This window comes from Ipomoea triloba, chromosome 13, assembly GCF_003576645.1.
Source record: "Ipomoea triloba cultivar NCNSP0323 chromosome 13, ASM357664v1".
Taxonomy (NCBI): Eukaryota; Viridiplantae; Streptophyta; class Magnoliopsida; order Solanales; family Convolvulaceae; genus Ipomoea; species Ipomoea triloba.
In genome coordinates, this window is record NC_044928.1 from 3,032,712 (window position 1) to 3,052,320 (window position 19,609).

The following is a 19,609-nucleotide window of genomic DNA, read 5'->3' on the forward strand; positions in this document are numbered from 1 at the left end:
AAATTCCCCCCCCCCCTCCCCACACCCCAATTGCTAAAATCCCTCTTAAAGATGGGTCACACTTGTGTGAGACCGTCTCACGGATCCTTATTTGTGATACGGGTCGGGTCAAAACACCATGCAAATGTTATACTTATATGTGCAAATGTTATACTTATATGTGCAAATGTCATACTTATGTGCTCAAATATAACACTAATCAAGAATACAATTTTTGTTACTTATAAGAGAAAAAGATACATTTTTCATAATAAGTAATGTTGATAAGTGATCCTTACTTATAAGGGCAAATATAATACTTTTGAGGAAAAATATAATACTTTTAAATCGAAATGTAAAAGTATTGTATTTTCCCTTAAAAGTATTACATTTACCTTTATAAGTAACAAAAATTTTATTCCTGATTAGTATTACATTTGAGCATATAAATATGACATTTGTTCATATAAGTGTTACACTTGCATCTTGATCCGACCCGTCTCATGGTGAGACGGTCTTACACAAGTTTTTGTCCTTAAAGATACTCTAAATCTCGTATTTAATTTAAATTTGTGCTATATTCTTATCCTCACCCCTGTATTGTACTTAATAAATAAAAGTAAAAAGGAAAAAAAAAAAAAAAAGAAGAGAGAGAGAGAGGATTTTATCAATTAAGAATGAGATTTCGTAAAAGAAGAGTTTTTGGGTTTAGCACTTTAGCCTAGTGAATGGTTAAGCTCTGTTCTCGACAATTTGCCTTAGGTTCTGAGCACATCTCCCCCATTTTCCATTCATACATCAAATCATAACAATCTCGAAAAGAAGCCCCGGACACATGTAATTTGATTAATTAATCCAAAATAAGATTAACAACTTATTTTGTTGGTTTAAATCTTTTTGGGATCTAGGTCTCAACAATTTACTGATCATCAAAACTTTAGGGTAAGGACATGTGGAGTTTTCAAGTTTGAGATGCAAACCTTAATAGAAGTTATTTAGTAAAGTGAAAAATTAGAGGATTTTGAGATTTTTTTTAGAAAAAACAAGAAATTAGCTAGAGAAGTAAAAAAATAGAAAATGGAAAACTTGTTTCCTAAAATCAATTCTCCAACTTAGCTTTCCATCTCCATTCTTTTGTTTTTTTTTTTTTTAATGATTTTGGAAAATACAAAACCAAAATTCTTCATTTGGAGAATTGAAAAACACACTGGTGAACAATATTATGCTCAACAGTCCTAAGGTATCGACTTTTGTTACCTTTTACACATTTAGTATCAATGTATTAAGTTTGTAAAATAAAATAAAAAAATTAGAGAAATGAAAAATGGGAGAGATGAAGATCAGAATGAAAATTAGAACTAGAAAATGAAAAACAGAGAAAATGAGTGCTTTGTAATCTTGTACTTATTTTTGTGGGTTACGTTGTGTTATTGTAGCATGGTAAACATGTGAGGTTATGTTGGGTGTTGGCTGAGTTGTCCGAATTCAATCCATGTCCGATTCGAAGTGTGGCGTTGTGGCTTAACATGAAGGAATGTGGTTAAATAATTAATGCCCACCTACTTATCACTAATTGATTTTAAGTAGATATGCCAATCAAATAGTAAAAAACTCGATCTGTGGTTAAGTATGTTTGACTTACAACAATCACATGACAGGTGACTCACTGGAAAATAAGCATACTACAGCACTGAGATCCAATAGACGCCATATATACATACATGATCCAATATATGACCCAATGATTGCCAAAATATCCAACTCAAACATTCAAACATTCCCATTTGCACTTCCCAGATGCTGATCGAGGATGAAGAGTGAACTGCAAGTCATCAAAAGGAGCGGTGGCGCGACGAGCAGCCATCATCATAATCATTTTCTATTTTTGCTCTTGTTTTCTGTTTCACTAGTGGTTCAATCACAACACCTCTTTTAATGACAGCCTTCAGATAAGACTAGTTAACATGTAGATGGTGAAAAAGGAGCATCTGTGCTAGTCATTTTCTTGCTTTTGTGAGCCTAATCATTAAATCTAAAGGGTCAATATAATTGGACATATAGAGACATTGTGTTTACTAATTGGAGAAATTTTTTATATTTTTTTGAAAAAAATAGAAAACCAGATAAAAGAAAACATAAAATGTGTTTATTTTTGTCGTTAAAATTAATATGAAAAACCGACCTGAAAAAAAAGAAATTGCACTTCAATCTTGAGGGCTCTCACATGTTCCAACTCTGAAACCTTACTAGAAGAGGTAAATCATGAATGTGTCTCAATGATTTACGAGTCTTATCTCCAAAATATTTAAACCAGCAAAACAGAATTATTAACTCTACTTTAAATTGGTCAAGTTAACTCCAGTTAACTTATGTCCTGTGATAATGAGTTAGAGTTAGAGTTAGAGTTAGAGTTTTCAATCCTTTTTGCTTCTTTGTAGTTTGTAGTGAAGAGACTTGAAATGGAGAACAGAATATTTTATCACAATACTGTAATTAGCTTAGCACACACTGCACAAAATAACTTCCTATTTGCGTGAGCATCATGAAGAATATGTGAAATTCAAAAGCAACGGCTATTTTTCTCATCCTGGATGGGGAGTGGGATTCTGGCAAGTATTATTGAGGAGAATTTTTCCTCCCCTCCTTTACAGAATGGTCACATATAAAGAATAAAGGATGTGAAGCCTTTGTCTGAGGTTTTAATTGTGTAGAATATTCATCTTGTATGGTTAATAATGGTGATTAGGATTCCTCCTTATCAAATCCTAGGTCACCACGCAAGCATCTTTGCCTGCCATGTCAGCAGCCACGTGGTCAAATGACTTCAAATCCACTGTAGGTGTCACTTCCTCTAGGGCCTCACCTCTTGTTTAATTTTTTGAAGTGTGAAGTTTTATTTTGGAATATCTTTAATTTCCCGCTTTGATATCAAGATTATTAGGTCACTATTACTTTCAATCAAGTATTATTTTTGTCACGTTTGGTGTATCGCGTTCATTTTGTTTTGTTTTTGTTTTTGTTTTTTTTTAAACCACATGTAGTCCCTTTAGTCAAATATATGATTGAAAATAGGCTAAAATATAGAATGTATTAAAAAAAAAAAGGCTAAAACATATATTTTCAATCCAAAACCACTTTGGCTCTTACACCTCAATACTTTTGAGGCGAAAATCATATGGTTTTGAAGATTTGGCTAGAAAGATTAAATGTGGTAAATAAATAAAAGTCATACATCAAATATGACAAAAATCATACTTGGTGACTAAATGTGGAAGTGACATAATGGCGGGACCAAAACCTTTTATTTAATGCTGGGTTTTGAAAAAGTCTTACATTGAAAATATAAGAGAGAAGATGTGTTTAAGATAATGAGTTAAATTAGCTAATTGATTCAATTTAGTCTTTCGGTGTGGTTTGACTCATGTGCATTATAGCCCGCGTAACATTGATTTAATCTTACCATATAACATGGTATCAATGGCCCAAGACCATGTGTTAGACGGACTAATTGGTTGGATTCAGTCTAATCAGAAATGTTGGCTAGACAGGTTTTACTACATTGCAGAATTCCCATTCATCTGAGCGCAGGTCACACACAGATGCTGATGGTATAAAGCCACATTGTCTAATCTTTCATGGCACATTTCTGTCAGTGTCATTTTGATGACAGTATAGTGATATTGCAATTAAGATTGAGTTCAAACATAGTACACCACATCCTATATAAAATATCTTCTGAAAAATCAGTGATCTCTATGAATCCCATGGTTCTCAATTACTGGTTTCATCTTTTATCCCTTATTGTAGAACTCCTGTTCTACGTTTTATATCTAAAGGAGGGCCAAACCCGATGTTCCTTCCAATCAATCCACCGGGTCGTCTCATGAAAAACTTGACGATCAACGATCGAAAAGAAATTTTCCCTTTTCACCACACCAGAAATAATCTATCCCCAATGTTTGTTTTACTAACAGAAAAAAAAAACAGAGAAAGTATACTTTTTCAAATTTTCATATGGTCAAATACAGAACCCATCCAAAAGTATATGTCTGCTTTTGTGATAGTGATAAAGGAGCAGATATCATTTTCCAATGAAGTTCAATAAGTATTATCTTTGTTTACTTCAAAGAAGCCTGAAGCTGTTGATAACAGCCCTCCCATTATGGTTTTTTCTCAATTGCTAAAGTGTTTAATTAGAGGTAAGAAGAGACTAAAGAGTGGCAATGAATATGCCCTTCAGATTGCTTTTGAATTATTGAGGGGATTGAAGGAATCAAATCACGAGGGGGAATAGAAAATCTGGATGAATGTGCATTGGAAGAATCAATTCTCATACTGTAAATTTTTTACAAGTTTTTTTATTTTTCATGTTCAGACTTGATCTCAACCAAGTCTACCTGAATGAATAGGCCTACTCATTCTGAGGATGTCTGTGTGGACTTGCACACATGACACATATGCGCGCCCACGTGATGTCTGAGGAGTGCATGCCCTCTTGCATCCATGCCATTGGTCTGCAATGGAACCTCCAACTGCATTTGATGTATGCAAGTCAGCATTGTAATCTGATAGGATAAAACGTTTACCATTACACTAAAAATTATAATTTAAATATGTAGCTTTATTTTTTTTTTTATATGGTCACATTTTCGTGTGGTAGGGTGATAGACTTGATCCTTCAGGCCTTCGCCAAACAATCTCCCTAACCACTAATTACTGGACTTGACCATTTACTGGCCTCTAGCACCAACAATTTTCCTAGTCACCAATTGTTGGACTTCGCCATTTACTGGCCTCTGGCTCCAACAATCTCCTTAGCCACCAATTGCTGGACTTGATTCTTTACTGACCTCTGGCCGCAACAATCCCTCTAGTCACCAATTATTGGACTTGGCCATTTATTGACCTTTACTCCTAACAATCCCCCATCTATCGATTGCTGATTTTGACCCTTTACTGACCTTTACCTGTCTCTAGCCACAATAATCCCCCTAACCACCTGGACATGGCCATTTGCTGTCATATGACCCCAGCAATCGCAAATTATCATGTGGACCCATGCCCACCTTGATTTTGAATGTTGATGTTGTTTTGACTTAGATACACAATTTACATACTAAATGTTTACAATTTACCTTTTAAAAATTTCAATTTGTACACTATGAACACACAATTAACATATATGTAATTGATTATCTTGTTTTGTATTCACAAGTTCTTTTCAAATATTGCAATCACACAATATTAACATATTAGGATTTGATGACCTGTATTGTATTCACAAATTGCCTTCTACAACTTTTATGTGTTTGATTAGAAACACAATTTATATTTTAGAAGTTCACAATTTCAATACTAAAGATAAACAATCTAGGATAAGGGTGGACCCTGGTCCATGATATACAACTCCCAAACAATCTTCCTAACTACCAATTGTTGGACTTGGCCTTTCACTCGCCAAGAACATCCATACCCTCTTTCTTTCCATAATGGATTTACACATGTCATGTAAGCATTTAGTAAGTGGAATGTGCATCTATGTAATGATTATGGGGTAGTTATGCATTTCATATTCTTGCATCCATCTTCTCAGTTAGAGCTTTCCCCTCATAAAGCCTTGCCAGAAATGGATACAGAACAGAGAATAGTATTTGAAACTCTTTTAGAGAAGTATTGGATGGGGAATCCAGTAAAGATGGGGTTTATTTGGATATGTTCCCAGGGTTTGTGTTTCTGTGCATGCACTTAATACAATAATAGTTCATAAATGGCTACTCCTAAGAACCATTCCCATACACTACTTAAGAAAAAGGCAACAGCATAGCAATAAGAGGTAATAATACTTTCTTTTTTCCCAAAAATATTTCTCCTTAGCCTTTTGAACCCATGTTAAGGAAACCTAGGGCCCCACCTCTAAGTTCCTCACAGTATATAAGCCCTCTCAACCCCATTCACCAAAACTCACCATCCACCTTCAATTCAGCTAACAAATTTTCTTCAGTTTCAACTCTGCAACTCGATCGCTTTTCTCATCTTTCGCCTTCTAGGTGAGTACTTCTGAGTTGATGAAATGGTTAAATGGATAGTGTATGTATAGAAAATTATGCACATTTCATGTTTGGTTTTAAATGGATAATTTGTGAACAATTTTTTTTAAACATGTTTGGCAGAAAATGAGCCGGGAAGGGGATTGGATGTGTGCTGCATGCCAGCACCTTAACTTCAAGAAGCGCGATGCATGCCAACGATGCAGCTGCCCGAAGTATGCATCCGCGTCTGATGTGGCCTTATACGGGCTAAATAAATCGGAAGTGTTGGCTGGGGACTGGTATTGCACTGCCATGAACTGCGGGGTTCACAACTATGCCAGCCGAACGACTTGCTTCAGATGTGGCGCCTCGAAAGTGGATTATTATGGCTATGCTGCAGCATATGAGGCAAATGCTGTTCCTGGTTGGAAATCTGGTGACTGGATATGCAACAGGTAAATTCACTAGTACCTTAGAGAGTTTTGGAGGATTAATGAAGTGTCTATGACAGTTACAGATTACCTTAAACTACTCAAATTGTTCAATTTGATGTTCTGATCATCTGCAATTCCTGCAGATATGGATGTGGTACTCACAACTATGCCAGTAGAACAGAATGCTACAAATGCAAGACGCCTCGGGATTATGGTGAGGATAGATTCTTAGCTTGTGCTGGATGATCAGATCATCTGTGTACTTAATAGCATTACTCACTTTATTGTTTGTTTGTTTTATTCTCAGCACAAGACCTGTGATGAGAAAGTGAGGCAAGGAAGAGAACAGAACAGCATTCTATCCCCAGTTCATATCCAAGAATTGCTGTTTTTCTTTAGTTCTTATATATCACTCTCTGTGTTCTCTTAGTCCAATAATATTATCCAATTTTCATTAGCATTGCTATCTTTGGTTAGCCAGAATGGGTTTCTGACTTCATTTTTGTATGATGCAAGTGTTCATACATATATATGAATGAAATCCCATCATATTTTCCATCTCTCTTTCAATGTTAGTTCTTATCTTTGATGCTTAGCTTGTGAGTTGTGAATGATGAGACCTTTACATGGGGTGGTCCATGGAATATCAATAATAATGTGTCCCAAATCCCAATAGCTATCAATCGATTAAAATCTTTTGAACTTAGGACCTTCTTTTTGGTTTAATATATGAAGAATGTGTTACATGTTCAGTTTCAATTAAAAGTTTAAACTAATTATAATAAGGCAACTTCTAACACATTTATACTTTATATATTATATATGTCCAACACAACCAAACCTACTTTTCCCTACAAAGAAAATTCTCAAACATTTCCACTAGTAGAAAAATAACATTCAACATTGGTGTTTTGGTGAAGTACTAATTAAATTATAAACCACGTGGATTTTTTTTTAATATCTTAATTTTGGGCCAAAAATTATTTGTGTAGCATGCCAAAATAGCAAAATGTGAGGGAAGATGCAAAACAAATACTATTGATTTTGACAATAAATATTAGAGGATTGTTTCCCTCTTCTCGATGATAAAATCTCTTTGATTTATGAAAAAGTCATCATCTACTCCTTGAAGATATACTCTGTGTAAAAGTCGCCTTGTGACTTGGCCTAGTCGGTAAAGGGATCACAATGAGCTAAACTAACTTAAATTGTCCATAATTAACCAACTTAAATCAAGAACACCAATTGAATTGACAGCTCCATAAGGAGTCGAGTTTGATGTGATAAGTATCCACAAATAAAACATTAAGGCTCTGTTTGGTAACATAGTTAGCTTATAAGCCAATTTTGGTTTATTTGACCATTATTAGTTGTTTGACTTGGTTAACCAATCAAAATGAGTATTTGATTAATTAACTTTTTGTTACAACTTATTGCTCCAAAATACTAAAATTCAAAAAGTTGCTCAAATAAACTTTTTTGATAAGCTTTTTGAAAAAGTCATTTTACATGTAATCAGCTAATTTATCAAATACTTTTCTACAATCAGCTAATACTATCAATTAGTCAAACCCACTAACTCAATCAGTTATCAGTTATTTACCAAACACTCCCTAAGTATACTAGATTTTTACCATAGTAGGATAGGCTTACTCCTTGGAAATAGCAAGCTAAGCAGCAACAAATGTAGAAGAAGGAGGAGGAGAAGAAGAAGAATCCAATAGAGATTCAGAGAATCTCCATTGACCCAAACTCAGAAAGGGGAGCCTAGCTAGCTAGTTTTGCAGTGATATATAAACATGATTCCTTTGGGCATCAAGAGTTGATGTAAATCTCAATAATTTTGCAGATAAGAACCAGATGCTATGCTAGCTCCACTTTATGAGCCACACAACTGCTGACTCAACTCTATTTTGCCTTCCTTTCTCTTCAGACTTCCAATCAAATTATGTTTCCATGCACTTTTATTACCCATTCCAACATTGCAGCACAAAAGAGGAAGTTAATGAGGAATTAAGGATTTAGTAGAATAAGTGCAACCATTAAGACTTCTTATAAGTGGCAAGTGTTAGATTATAAATGGGGTAACATCATTTTTTTATTCTCAGTTACTCAAAATTTTTGTCGTTTCTAGCTCCGTTGTTAAATATATTATATTCTTCTCATATTTATATTCAAAATTTGTCGTTTTTGGCTCCGTTGTTAACATCATATGATTGTATGTGGCGAACTTGATCTTCAAAACGAATGGAAAGACAAGATGACTTTAAGGTATGTATATGTTTCTATGAGCATTTTAGTACTTTGGGTGTTTATGTTTTGATTTGCTAGTCGGAAGACTAAAAATGCCACAAGCCAACCGTCTTGCAAAGTTAAGGATATGTTTTGTAACTTTTAATTAGAATGACCAATTGTGAATATTTGAGAGAGTAATTTAATTTATATTTTTTAATTTCAATAAATCATGCTTGACCAGAACTTTTCCAAGTCAAAATCTGAACCAAAATATTGGAATAAGTTTTCTACCTTTTAAGTTTTGCTTTAAAACTCCCCAAACTACCAAATGGCCTCTAAAAAGTTTAAGTTTAATTAATTAGTACGTACTTTATAGATACCAATATAAAGTGTATGAGCAATAAGTGTCACAATATAATATATTCAATAGGTAAATTCTTTACAAATTAATTAATTTGTTCTTCCCGTAACGAGTATTAAAAAGATTCTTGCCCTATTATGAGCTGACTTTACAATCCCATAAGTTCAATTGCTTTAATTGATGCTAGACAAGTGGCCCAGTAACTATGAAGGAGCTTCCCCACCATATCTCCTAGCTGCAGAGTCCAAATAACCACAACCAATAGTATTATCGGGACTTTGATTCTTGTCGCAAATATTGAAAGTTTAGGTTTGGATTAGATTTGTGTGTTTTTATGAGCGTTTTAGTACTTTGGATGTTTAGTTTTGAATATATTGACTAAATTCAAATGAAATAACTCTTACATATTTAATTAGTACTTTATAGATACTAATATAAAGTGTATGAGCAATAAGTGCCGCAATATAATTTAATAGGTAAATTCTTAATAGATTAATTTGTTCTCGTATTGAGTACTACTAACTCTGTTAAAATGCAGTATCTGTTCATAACTACTTTCTCAATATACTAAAACACAAAAAGTCAATACTGCCTCCATTGAAACTCAAACTCATAACATTTCATATAAGAAAGCAATTTAGTACTACTAGACTACAAGATCCTTTGCCTATTATGAGCTGACTTTACAATCCCATAACTTCAATTGCTTTAATTGATGCTAGCTAGAAAAGTGGTCCAGTAACTATGAAGGGGCTTCCCACCATATCTCCTAGCTGCAGGGTCCACTTCTATTTCATTCTCTTTTAAAAAAAAAATTGCCACAAGAGTACACTGAATTCTAATGTTGCTATTACGTATAAATTGGTAATATGAGGCGTGGGTGAATGGGAGGAACTCATCTATTCTTAACTAAATATTAAAGGTTCGATTCTTGGATTTAGATATGGGGCAGTGTTAAATCTCTAGATCAATTATCCCATTCAATAATAGAGGGCAATTTATATCATGGACCAGGGTCCACATAGCATTATGGATCTTGAATTGAAATGAAACGACGAGATACAAAATTCATGCTCGTAAGGTGCAGATACATAAGTTGTGTTCAACAATTACTAATTTGTTTCAAGTACAAAATTCATACTCTTAAAGTACATAATTTTATAATGTGAGACACAAAAAATCATAATACAAAACACATACACATGAACCAGGATCCACAGAACATGCCGTGTGAATCCTAATTTATAATAAAGATTGATAATAGAGGTGTTTATCATTCGGGTCCATTCCTCATGCAGCCTTGCAGGCTGCACAAATTTCCAACACCATGCAACTCACTGCAATGGCAGCAAATTCATGCCATACGTTGCCGGCCATATGCATGCATATGACATGAGAAATTTTTAAAATATATATATTTTGGACCGTATCTAACCGGTTATGGTTGGACCTTAAACTGGACCAAGCCTGAACCAACCAATTCTGGTTGTATTTGTTGAAAAATTAGAGTAAAAGTGATATGTTTTAAAACTGCATTATTTTGAGTAAAGATAGAGTCTATTATTACTTTAGGTCCGGTAAGCCTAAATTCATATTTTTTAAGTAAAAATATGAATTTCATATATTTATACACTCAAAACGAATAATGAGTAAATGTGGAATTAATTTTCAAGGCCGGAGTACCATAAAGTTGAAAAAGTAAAACTTATAAAAATTTTGAAAGAGTTTTGTTTCACATTATAAATAAATATATTTATACATTTTGGAAGCATGTGAATATTAAAAATTCTTTTTGGGCGCATGCAGGACTAAGCTAATATATAGGCAAGGACAATAAAGCATGAAAGAGGCCTCTAATATCCACATTAGCTAATTTTGACTTAATAGGAACTTCACCAGCCAGCTTGCTTTTATCACTGTCACACAAAAATGACTTTTAATTACCATTATTTAAGACTTTTAACGCCAGTTTTCAAAAAAAAAAAAAAAAAGACTTTTAACGCCAATTTTTAGTTTTTATTTTTTGAAAGAAACAAATTTTTAGGTATATATTTTTTTTTGAAAACATTTTTAGGTATATATAGTATATGCTACTATAGTAATTTAAAGAAAATAGAAATAACGTCAATTTTGAAGAAATCGTTGCATAAGTATTTAAAAAATAAATAAACCTTTTTAACGGTAACTTTTAATTAAAAAAATATGATGGTTCTTAGTTAAAACTTGTATTAAAAAGGTTTTTAGTAATTTAGAAATTTTAATTAAAAACTATTGTTAGTCCCGAAGGGTTAGGGTACAAGTCTAGAGGGGAAGGGAGATGAATAGACTTGTAGGATTTTAAAAATTTTAACGATTCATACAAGTAAACTGAAAGGTTACTTCAACATTTCGTAGAGTATGCACAACGGAAATATTGTAACCCTTTTAAAGTTGTTTGCACGTAATATTTGAAAGTTATGATTTGAATGTGATAGAATATGAAAGATATGCAATAAAGTAAAGAGAGAGAGAGAGAGAGAAAGAGATCAGAGAGATTTATAGTGGTTCGGCCAACTCAGTCTATTCCACTATTCTCTTTAAAATTCCTAAGGAGGTTTGCACTAATCCCTTTAGTACAAAAACGTTCAAGTCTTGAACACTAAGCCGGCCTTGAATTTCTTAGGTTTTCAACTCAACACTGAGTTTACTCTGTCTCTTTCTACTTTTACCGAGTAGAGTTATAAAGGTTTGAAGAAAATAATTCTTCTATCTCCAGCAAGAAAGCTTGGCATTGAATGATGAACTTGACGATCTTCACGTTTGAGCAGCCCAAGCTTCTAAATCTGGATAAAACTTTATAGCTCTTTGAATCTCTCTCACTGGTCTTATTTTGAACTTGTTAAGAGCGTTTGAATAGCTTGAAATTTTTTACTTCAATAGACCAAGACCTTTTTTTGGTTTTGAATGAAGGTATTTATAGGCGTTTAGAAATGTGTCTGTTGGAGGGAAACCCATTTCAAGCGTCTATTGACCAGTGGGTAGAGACTAGTGGATTCTTCAAAAAGTGACTTTGCGTGTCAGACTTTCCAATCGTTAGACCACTTAATTTGCGTTGAACATATCTTTTTTTTCTGCACAAAATATCTAGGCTTTCTGAGGAAAATCTCTTGGGATGTGTACCTAGGACTATTTTTTGCCTTAGTCACATTTTACCACAAAGCACTATAGTTTTAAGGTTTCGAACTTTTGGCTTAGAGAATGTCTCAAATAGTTCTTTTCGAATGGTTAACAAACACTATTCGAGTTAACTTTTCGAACCTTAACACTTTCCTACTTCTCGATTACGAATGGTTGTCCTTACCATTCGTTCTTTCTAACATTCACTTTTACTCGAAAGATAGGCCCTTCCACCATTCAGCCATTGCAACCTTTCAATCTTGAAATCTTCTACTCTTCGACTCTTCGTCTTGAACTCTTTGAAGCTTTATCTCTGGTTATTTGAAATGTAACCATTCGGGTTACTGTTCAGACTGTTTCGTCTATTCGAAACGTAACTTCTCGAGTTAACATTCATACTATTTGAATTATAGAAAAGAGTTCCTAAGTCTAAAATTAAAGATAAAATAAGTGTCATCAGCCGTAGTGAAACTTGCCATTTCATTCATGGTCTCTACTGGATCAACGCCTTCATGAATGGTCTATAGTACAAAAGATTTTATAATTGACTTAATAATTAAGTATTAGTTTTTATTGCCTAATACAAATTGAAAATTATTAAACATTATTTATGATATTTATTGTGTCCCTTGTAATATTAAAATTATTAGGTAGAATTTTTATAATTAAAATATAATTAAGATAGTACACATAAATTATATTTTCTTTAATAATTAATAATAATTAATATAATTATCTAATATAAATTTACATTTATTAATAAGTATTTATGGTAATTATTATTAGTAGGTATTAATATAAGGGATAAAAAAGTTAAAAAGAAGAATAAAATGAGACTAACGTTAAAGTATTAAAACAAAAGCAATCTTGTGCTACAACAAATAATTATTATCATAAAATTGATATTATAAAATGATATTGTAATCGATATTATAATGATGCATCACCAATCCATTCTATTTACAGGACTGTGGAAGAAGAAAATGAGAGAGCCGCCAAGATATGATTTCATAGAGAACAGGAAGAAGAGACAGACAATGCAAATTGAAGAATTATGATTTTCAAAATCAACAATCAATTGTATTCATAGGAAGAAATGGTGATAATTATAAATTTGTTAATTTTTCAAAAGAAAGTATAATTAATTACTTAACATTTTTAATTATTAATTATAAATGAAATTTTTAATCCTTCATGCATTCTAAATTATTAAAATCCATATTACTCCGTATTAATTATTTTGTAACCTCCATATACATATACGAAATAATAGTATGGATGTTACAAAATAATATTATAATATAGTAATCAGTGTTGCAAAATTCCGCCTACGCGCCGATTAATTCATGCCTAAGCGCTAGGCGTTGGTCGACCGCCTAGCGTATCACCTTAAACGGTGGTCTAGGCGGCTACGCCGGCTGGCCCGCTAGGCGACCGCCTAGGCCGCTTAAGCACCACCTAGGCCGCTTAGGCGCTGACCTCCTATGCCCCTTAGGCACCGACTAGGCCGCCGATTAAATATTGTTCTTTTTTAATGGGTTATTTCACTCAAAACAATATCGTTTTGATTGAAATAACCCTAAATTATACAAAATATAGATATTTTTTATGTTAATATTTAATATTTTAGTATTAACTATTATAGTATTTAGGGCTGTATCTGAGCATGTCTAACATGTGCAACCGCACAGGGCCCCCAATTTTTGGGGCCTCATATTAAAAAAAAAATTATATGTATATAGTTTACAAAAATTTAGGCTAAACGTATAAAGATTGGACCAATTTGTGACAAGATGAAATTGAGCCCAACTGACAATTACTTTAAAAACCCTATATATATTTCCTAATCTAAATCTCAATTAGCAAAGACATTGTCAATTCCAATATATATATATATNTAACTTTTCGAACCTTAACACTTTCCTACTTCTCGATTACGAATGGTTGTCCTTACCATTCGTTCTTTCTAACATTCACTTTTACTCGAAAGATAGGCCCTTCCACCATTCAGCCATTGCAACCTTTCAATCTTGAAATCTTCTACTCTTCGACTCTTCGTCTTGAACTCTTTGAAGCTTTATCTCTGGTTATTTGAAATGTAACCATTCGGGTTACTGTTCAGACTGTTTCGTCTATTCGAAACGTAACTTCTCGAGTTAACATTCATACTATTTGAATTATAGAAAAGAGTTCCTAAGTCTAAAATTAAAGATAAAATAAGTGTCATCAGCCGTAGTGAAACTTGCCATTTCATTCATGGTCTCTACTGGATCAACGCCTTCATGAATGGTCTATAGTACAAAAGATTTTATAATTGACTTAATAATTAAGTATTAGTTTTTATTGCCTAATACAAATTGAAAATTATTAAACATTATTTATGATATTTATTGTGTCCCTTGTAATATTAAAATTATTAGGTAGAATTTTTATAATTAAAATATAATTAAGATAGTACACATAAATTATATTTTCTTTAATAATTAATAATAATTAATATAATTATCTAATATAAATTTACATTTATTAATAAGTATTTATGGTAATTATTATTAGTAGGTATTAATATAAGGGATAAAAAAGTTAAAAAGAAGAATAAAATGAGACTAACGTTAAAGTATTAAAACAAAAGCAATCTTGTGCTACAACAAATAATTATTATCATAAAATTGATATTATAAAATGATATTGTAATCGATATTATAATGATGCATCACCAATCCATTCTATTTACAGGACTGTGGAAGAAGAAAATGAGAGAGCCGCCAAGATATGATTTCATAGAGAACAGGAAGAAGAGACAGACAATGCAAATTGAAGAATTATGATTTTCAAAATCAACAATCAATTGTATTCATAGGAAGAAATGGTGATAATTATAAATTTGTTAATTTTTCAAAAGAAAGTATAATTAATTACTTAACATTTTTAATTATTAATTATAAATGAAATTTTTAATCCTTCATGCATTCTAAATTATTAAAATCCATATTACTCCGTATTAATTATTTTGTAACCTCCATATACATATACGAAATAATAGTATGGATGTTACAAAATAATATTATAATATAGTAATCAGTGTTGCAAAATTCCGCCTACGCGCCGATTAATTCATGCCTAAGCGCTAGGCGTTGGTCGACCGCCTAGCGTATCACCTTAAACGGTGGTCTAGGCGGCTACGCCGGCTGGCCCGCTAGGCGACCGCCTAGGCCGCTTAAGCACCACCTAGGCCGCTTAGGCGCTGACCTCCTATGCCCCTTAGGCACCGACTAGGCCGCCGATTAAATATTGTTCTTTTTTAATGGGTTATTTCACTCAAAACAATATCGTTTTGATTGAAATAACCCTAAATTATACAAAATATAGATATTTTTTATGTTAATATTTAATATTTTAGTATTAACTATTATAGTATTTAGGGCTGTATCTGAGCATGTCTAACATGTGCAACCGCACAGGGCCCCCAATTTTTGGGGCCTCATATTAAAAAAAAAATTATATGTATATAGTTTACAAAAATTTAGGCTAAACGTATAAAGATTGGACCAATTTGTGACAAGATGAAATTGAGCCCAACTGACAATTACTTTAAAAACCCTATATATATTTCCTAATCTAAATCTCAATTAGCAAAGACATTGTCAATTCCAATATATATATATATATAATTAGCAAAGACATTGTCAATTCCAATATATATATATATATTTTCTAACCCAAAAACATTGCCAATTCCGTTCGGTAATTATATTTTATAAATCATAATCCCACATCTCAATTAGACAATTAATATTTTATAAATCATAATCCCACATCTCAATTAGACAATTAGCAAAATTTCAATTCCCAACTCTATAAAATACGGCAATACCGTAACGAAATTTGACAATATGAAAATTCTCAATTCACAATTCGGTAATTTCGTAGATTGCAGACCGCAACTCAACTGATTCTTTAATTATTTATTCATATAGTTTCTAAATAAATTCTTTTTTTTTCCTTAGGATTTTATAATTATTCTTCTAGAAAATATACATATGGGTCTGAGAAGTGTAAAAAGAAAATAAGAATTGAACAACTAACTCAATCTCATAAAAGAGCTCATGAAAAATTCATTACAAAACAAACTCAAATAGATGAGTAAATAGATGATGCCAAGGAAAAATTGTTAGATGCAATTTTGATACAACTTTTTAAACAACTATTATTTATATATAGAAATTACTCAAAAAAACAAAGAGGCTCAAATTAAGATATGGCACAGGGCCTCAATTTTTATTGGAACGGTCCTGACAGTACTATATACCCCCTCTGTCCCATTTTACCTGTCCTATTTACTATTCATTGGTCAAATCAACTCTTTATTTATTGCTTTTTTTTTATAGCAATTTTATATTATTTTTAAATTTAATTTTTTTGTGCTTAATAGTACTTTTAATGTAGTTTCAAAATATATAAATTTTATATATTAATGCTAAACTTAATATTATGAAAAATTAGATTAAAAATAACTTCAGTCAATTCTCGTTAAATGAATCAGACAACCAAAATGGGATGGAGGTAGTAGTTTATAATTATTAGTCTTTAAAAAATTAAAAATACTTAAACAAATTTAAAAAAAAAATACATGAGTGCCTATGCGCCGATTAATCCCCGCCTAGGCGTCATAGGCGCTAGGCGCTCCCCGAGCGCCTAGCGATTTTTTCAACCATGATAGTAATATAAAATAATATATTTTATATATATAGATTAGAATATATTTTTCATAGTTTTTAAATGATAATTAATACGTATGAATGGTAGATAATGCAATATATTAAACATAACAAAACATGATTTGATTTGATTAACAATAATATATATGTTTACTGCGTGGGAGAAGGGGTGGTAGATAATTCAATATTACCAATTATATAATTAATACATATGAATGGTAGATAATGCAATATTAACATAATAATATTATAGGTGAATGAAATAGGTATGTTTTCTTACCAAATTGGTTGATTTTATGAATAAATATGTATGGATAATTAATAAAATCAATAGTCAATAGTTTTACTAAAATGCCCCTAAGTTTGGGCGGGAAATTTTGGGAGGAATATATTGCTTTTATATATAGTATAGATTCTTTTTATTAAACAGTCAAGTATTACAAACTTGCAATCACATTTGAAAATACAATGGCTTTTAATCGTTGTCTTATATATAAAAGACAACAGTTAAAAACCATTAGTTGTCTATTGAATGTTGTTGAAATCGGTGTTGTTGTAAGTCACACTCAAAGACAGTGGTTTTGAACTGTTGTAGATCTTATATATCAAAGACAATGGGTAAAAACTGTTGTCTGATTTATTGGGTGTTGGTGAAGCCGATGTTGTTGTAACTTGTAAGTCACGCTCAAAGAGAACAATTTTTAACTGTTGTCTTACATATAAACAAAAACGGTTAAAAATCATTGTATTTTTTCTCATGTTTATAGACAATGGTTTAAAACTGTTNAATTATATTTTATAAATCATAATCCCACATCTCAATTAGACAATTAGCAAAATTTCAATTCCCAACTCTATAAAATACGGCAATACCGTAACGAAATTTGACAATATGAAAATTCTCAATTCACAATTCGGTAATTTCGTAGATTGCAGACCGCAACTCAACTGATTCTTTAATTATTTATTCATATAGTTTCTAAATAAATTCTTTTTTTTTCCTTAGGATTTTATAATTATTCTTCTAGAAAATATACATATGGGTCTGAGAAGTGTAAAAAGAAAATAAGAATTGAACAACTAACTCAATCTCATAAAAGAGCTCATGAAAAATTCATTACAAAACAAACTCAAATAGATGAGTAAATAGATGATGCCAAGGAAAAATTGTTAGATGCAATTTTGATACAACTTTTTAAACAACTATTATTTATATATAGAAATTACTCAAAAAAACAAAGAGGCTCAAATTAAGATATGGCACAGGGCCTCAATTTTTATTGGAACGGTCCTGACAGTACTATATACCCCCTCTGTCCCATTTTACCTGTCCTATTTACTATTCATTGGTCAAATCAACTCTTTATTTATTGCTTTTTTTTTATAGCAATTTTATATTATTTTTAAATTTAATTTTTTTGTGCTTAATAGTACTTTTAATGTAGTTTCAAAATATATAAATTTTATATATTAATGCTAAACTTAATATTATGAAAAATTAGATTAAAAATAACTTCAGTCAATTCTCGTTAAATGAATCAGACAACCAAAATGGGATGGAGGTAGTAGTTTATAATTATTAGTCTTTAAAAAATTAAAAATACTTAAACAAATTTAAAAAAAAAATACATGAGTGCCTATGCGCCGATTAATCCCCGCCTAGGCGTCATAGGCGCTAGGCGCTCCCCGAGCGCCTAGCGATTTTTTCAACCATGATAGTAATATAAAATAATATATTTTATATATATAGATTAGAATATATTTTTCATAGTTTTTAAATGATAATTAATACGTATGAATGGTAGATAATGCAATATATTAAACATAACAAAACATGATTTGATTTGATTAACAATAATATATATGTTTACTGCGTGGGAGAAGGGGTGGTAGATAATTCAATATTACCAATTATATAATTAATACATATGAATGGTAGATAATGCAATATTAACATAATAATATTATAGGTGAATGAAATAGGTATGTTTTCTTACCAAATTGGTTGATTTTATGAATAAATATGTATGGATAATTAATAAAATCAATAGTCAATAGTTTTACTAAAATGCCCCTAAGTTTGGGCGGGAAATTTTGGGAGGAATATATTGCTTTTATATATAGTATAGATTCTTTTTATTAAACAGTCAAGTATTACAAACTTGCAATCACATTTGAAAATACAATGGCTTTTAATCGTTGTCTTATATATAAAAGACAACAGTTAAAAACCATTAGTTGTCTATTGAATGTTGTTGAAATCGGTGTTGTTGTAAGTCACACTCAAAGACAGTGGTTTTGAACTGTTGTAGATCTTATATATCAAAGACAATGGGTAAAAACTGTTGTCTGATTTATTGGGTGTTGGTGAAGCCGATGTTGTTGTAACTTGTAAGTCACGCTCAAAGAGAACAATTTTTAACTGTTGTCTTACATATAAACAAAAACGGTTAAAAATCATTGTATTTTTTCTCATGTTTATAGACAATGGTTTAAAACTGTTGTCTTTAATCGTAAGGATAACAATTTTAAGTTGTTGTCTTTTAATATGGAAAACTGTTGTTCATTAGGATTTTTTTTATTATTATTATGACAAACACCATAAATACAAAAGCAAAGAAATCATATGACAAATAAGTAAAAAACTAATAATCATAGCCGTTCATGAGAGTTGATTATTCACATAATGTAATAATC

General features: G+C 31.6%; 1 protein-coding gene across 1 annotated transcript; it reads left to right on the forward strand.

Annotated features, from left to right (window-relative positions):
- The first annotated feature begins 5,869 nt into the window (after window positions 1-5,869).
- LOC116002905 (uncharacterized RNA-binding protein C17H9.04c) lies at window positions 5,870-7,034 on the forward strand. The gene is made up of 4 exons (XM_031243090.1): window positions 5,870-6,026; window positions 6,150-6,463; window positions 6,586-6,656; window positions 6,750-7,034. The coding sequence occupies exons 2-4, from the start codon at window positions 6,153-6,155 to the stop codon at window positions 6,761-6,763; spliced, it is 396 nt and encodes a 131-aa protein (XP_031098950.1). The 5' UTR covers window positions 5,870-6,026; window positions 6,150-6,152; the 3' UTR covers window positions 6,764-7,034.
- Window positions 7,035-19,609: the final 12,575 nt, after the last annotated feature.

Excerpts from the sequence above, each read along its gene's own strand:
- LOC116002905 (XM_031243090.1), top strand. The coding sequence starts at position 6,153 with ATGAGCCGGGAAGGGGATTGGATGTGTGCTGCATGCCAGCACCTTAAC. Across the intron at positions 6,464-6,585 it reads GGTGACTGGATATGCAACAG|ATATGGATGTGGTACTCACA; the intron begins GTAAATTCACTA and ends CAATTCCTGCAG.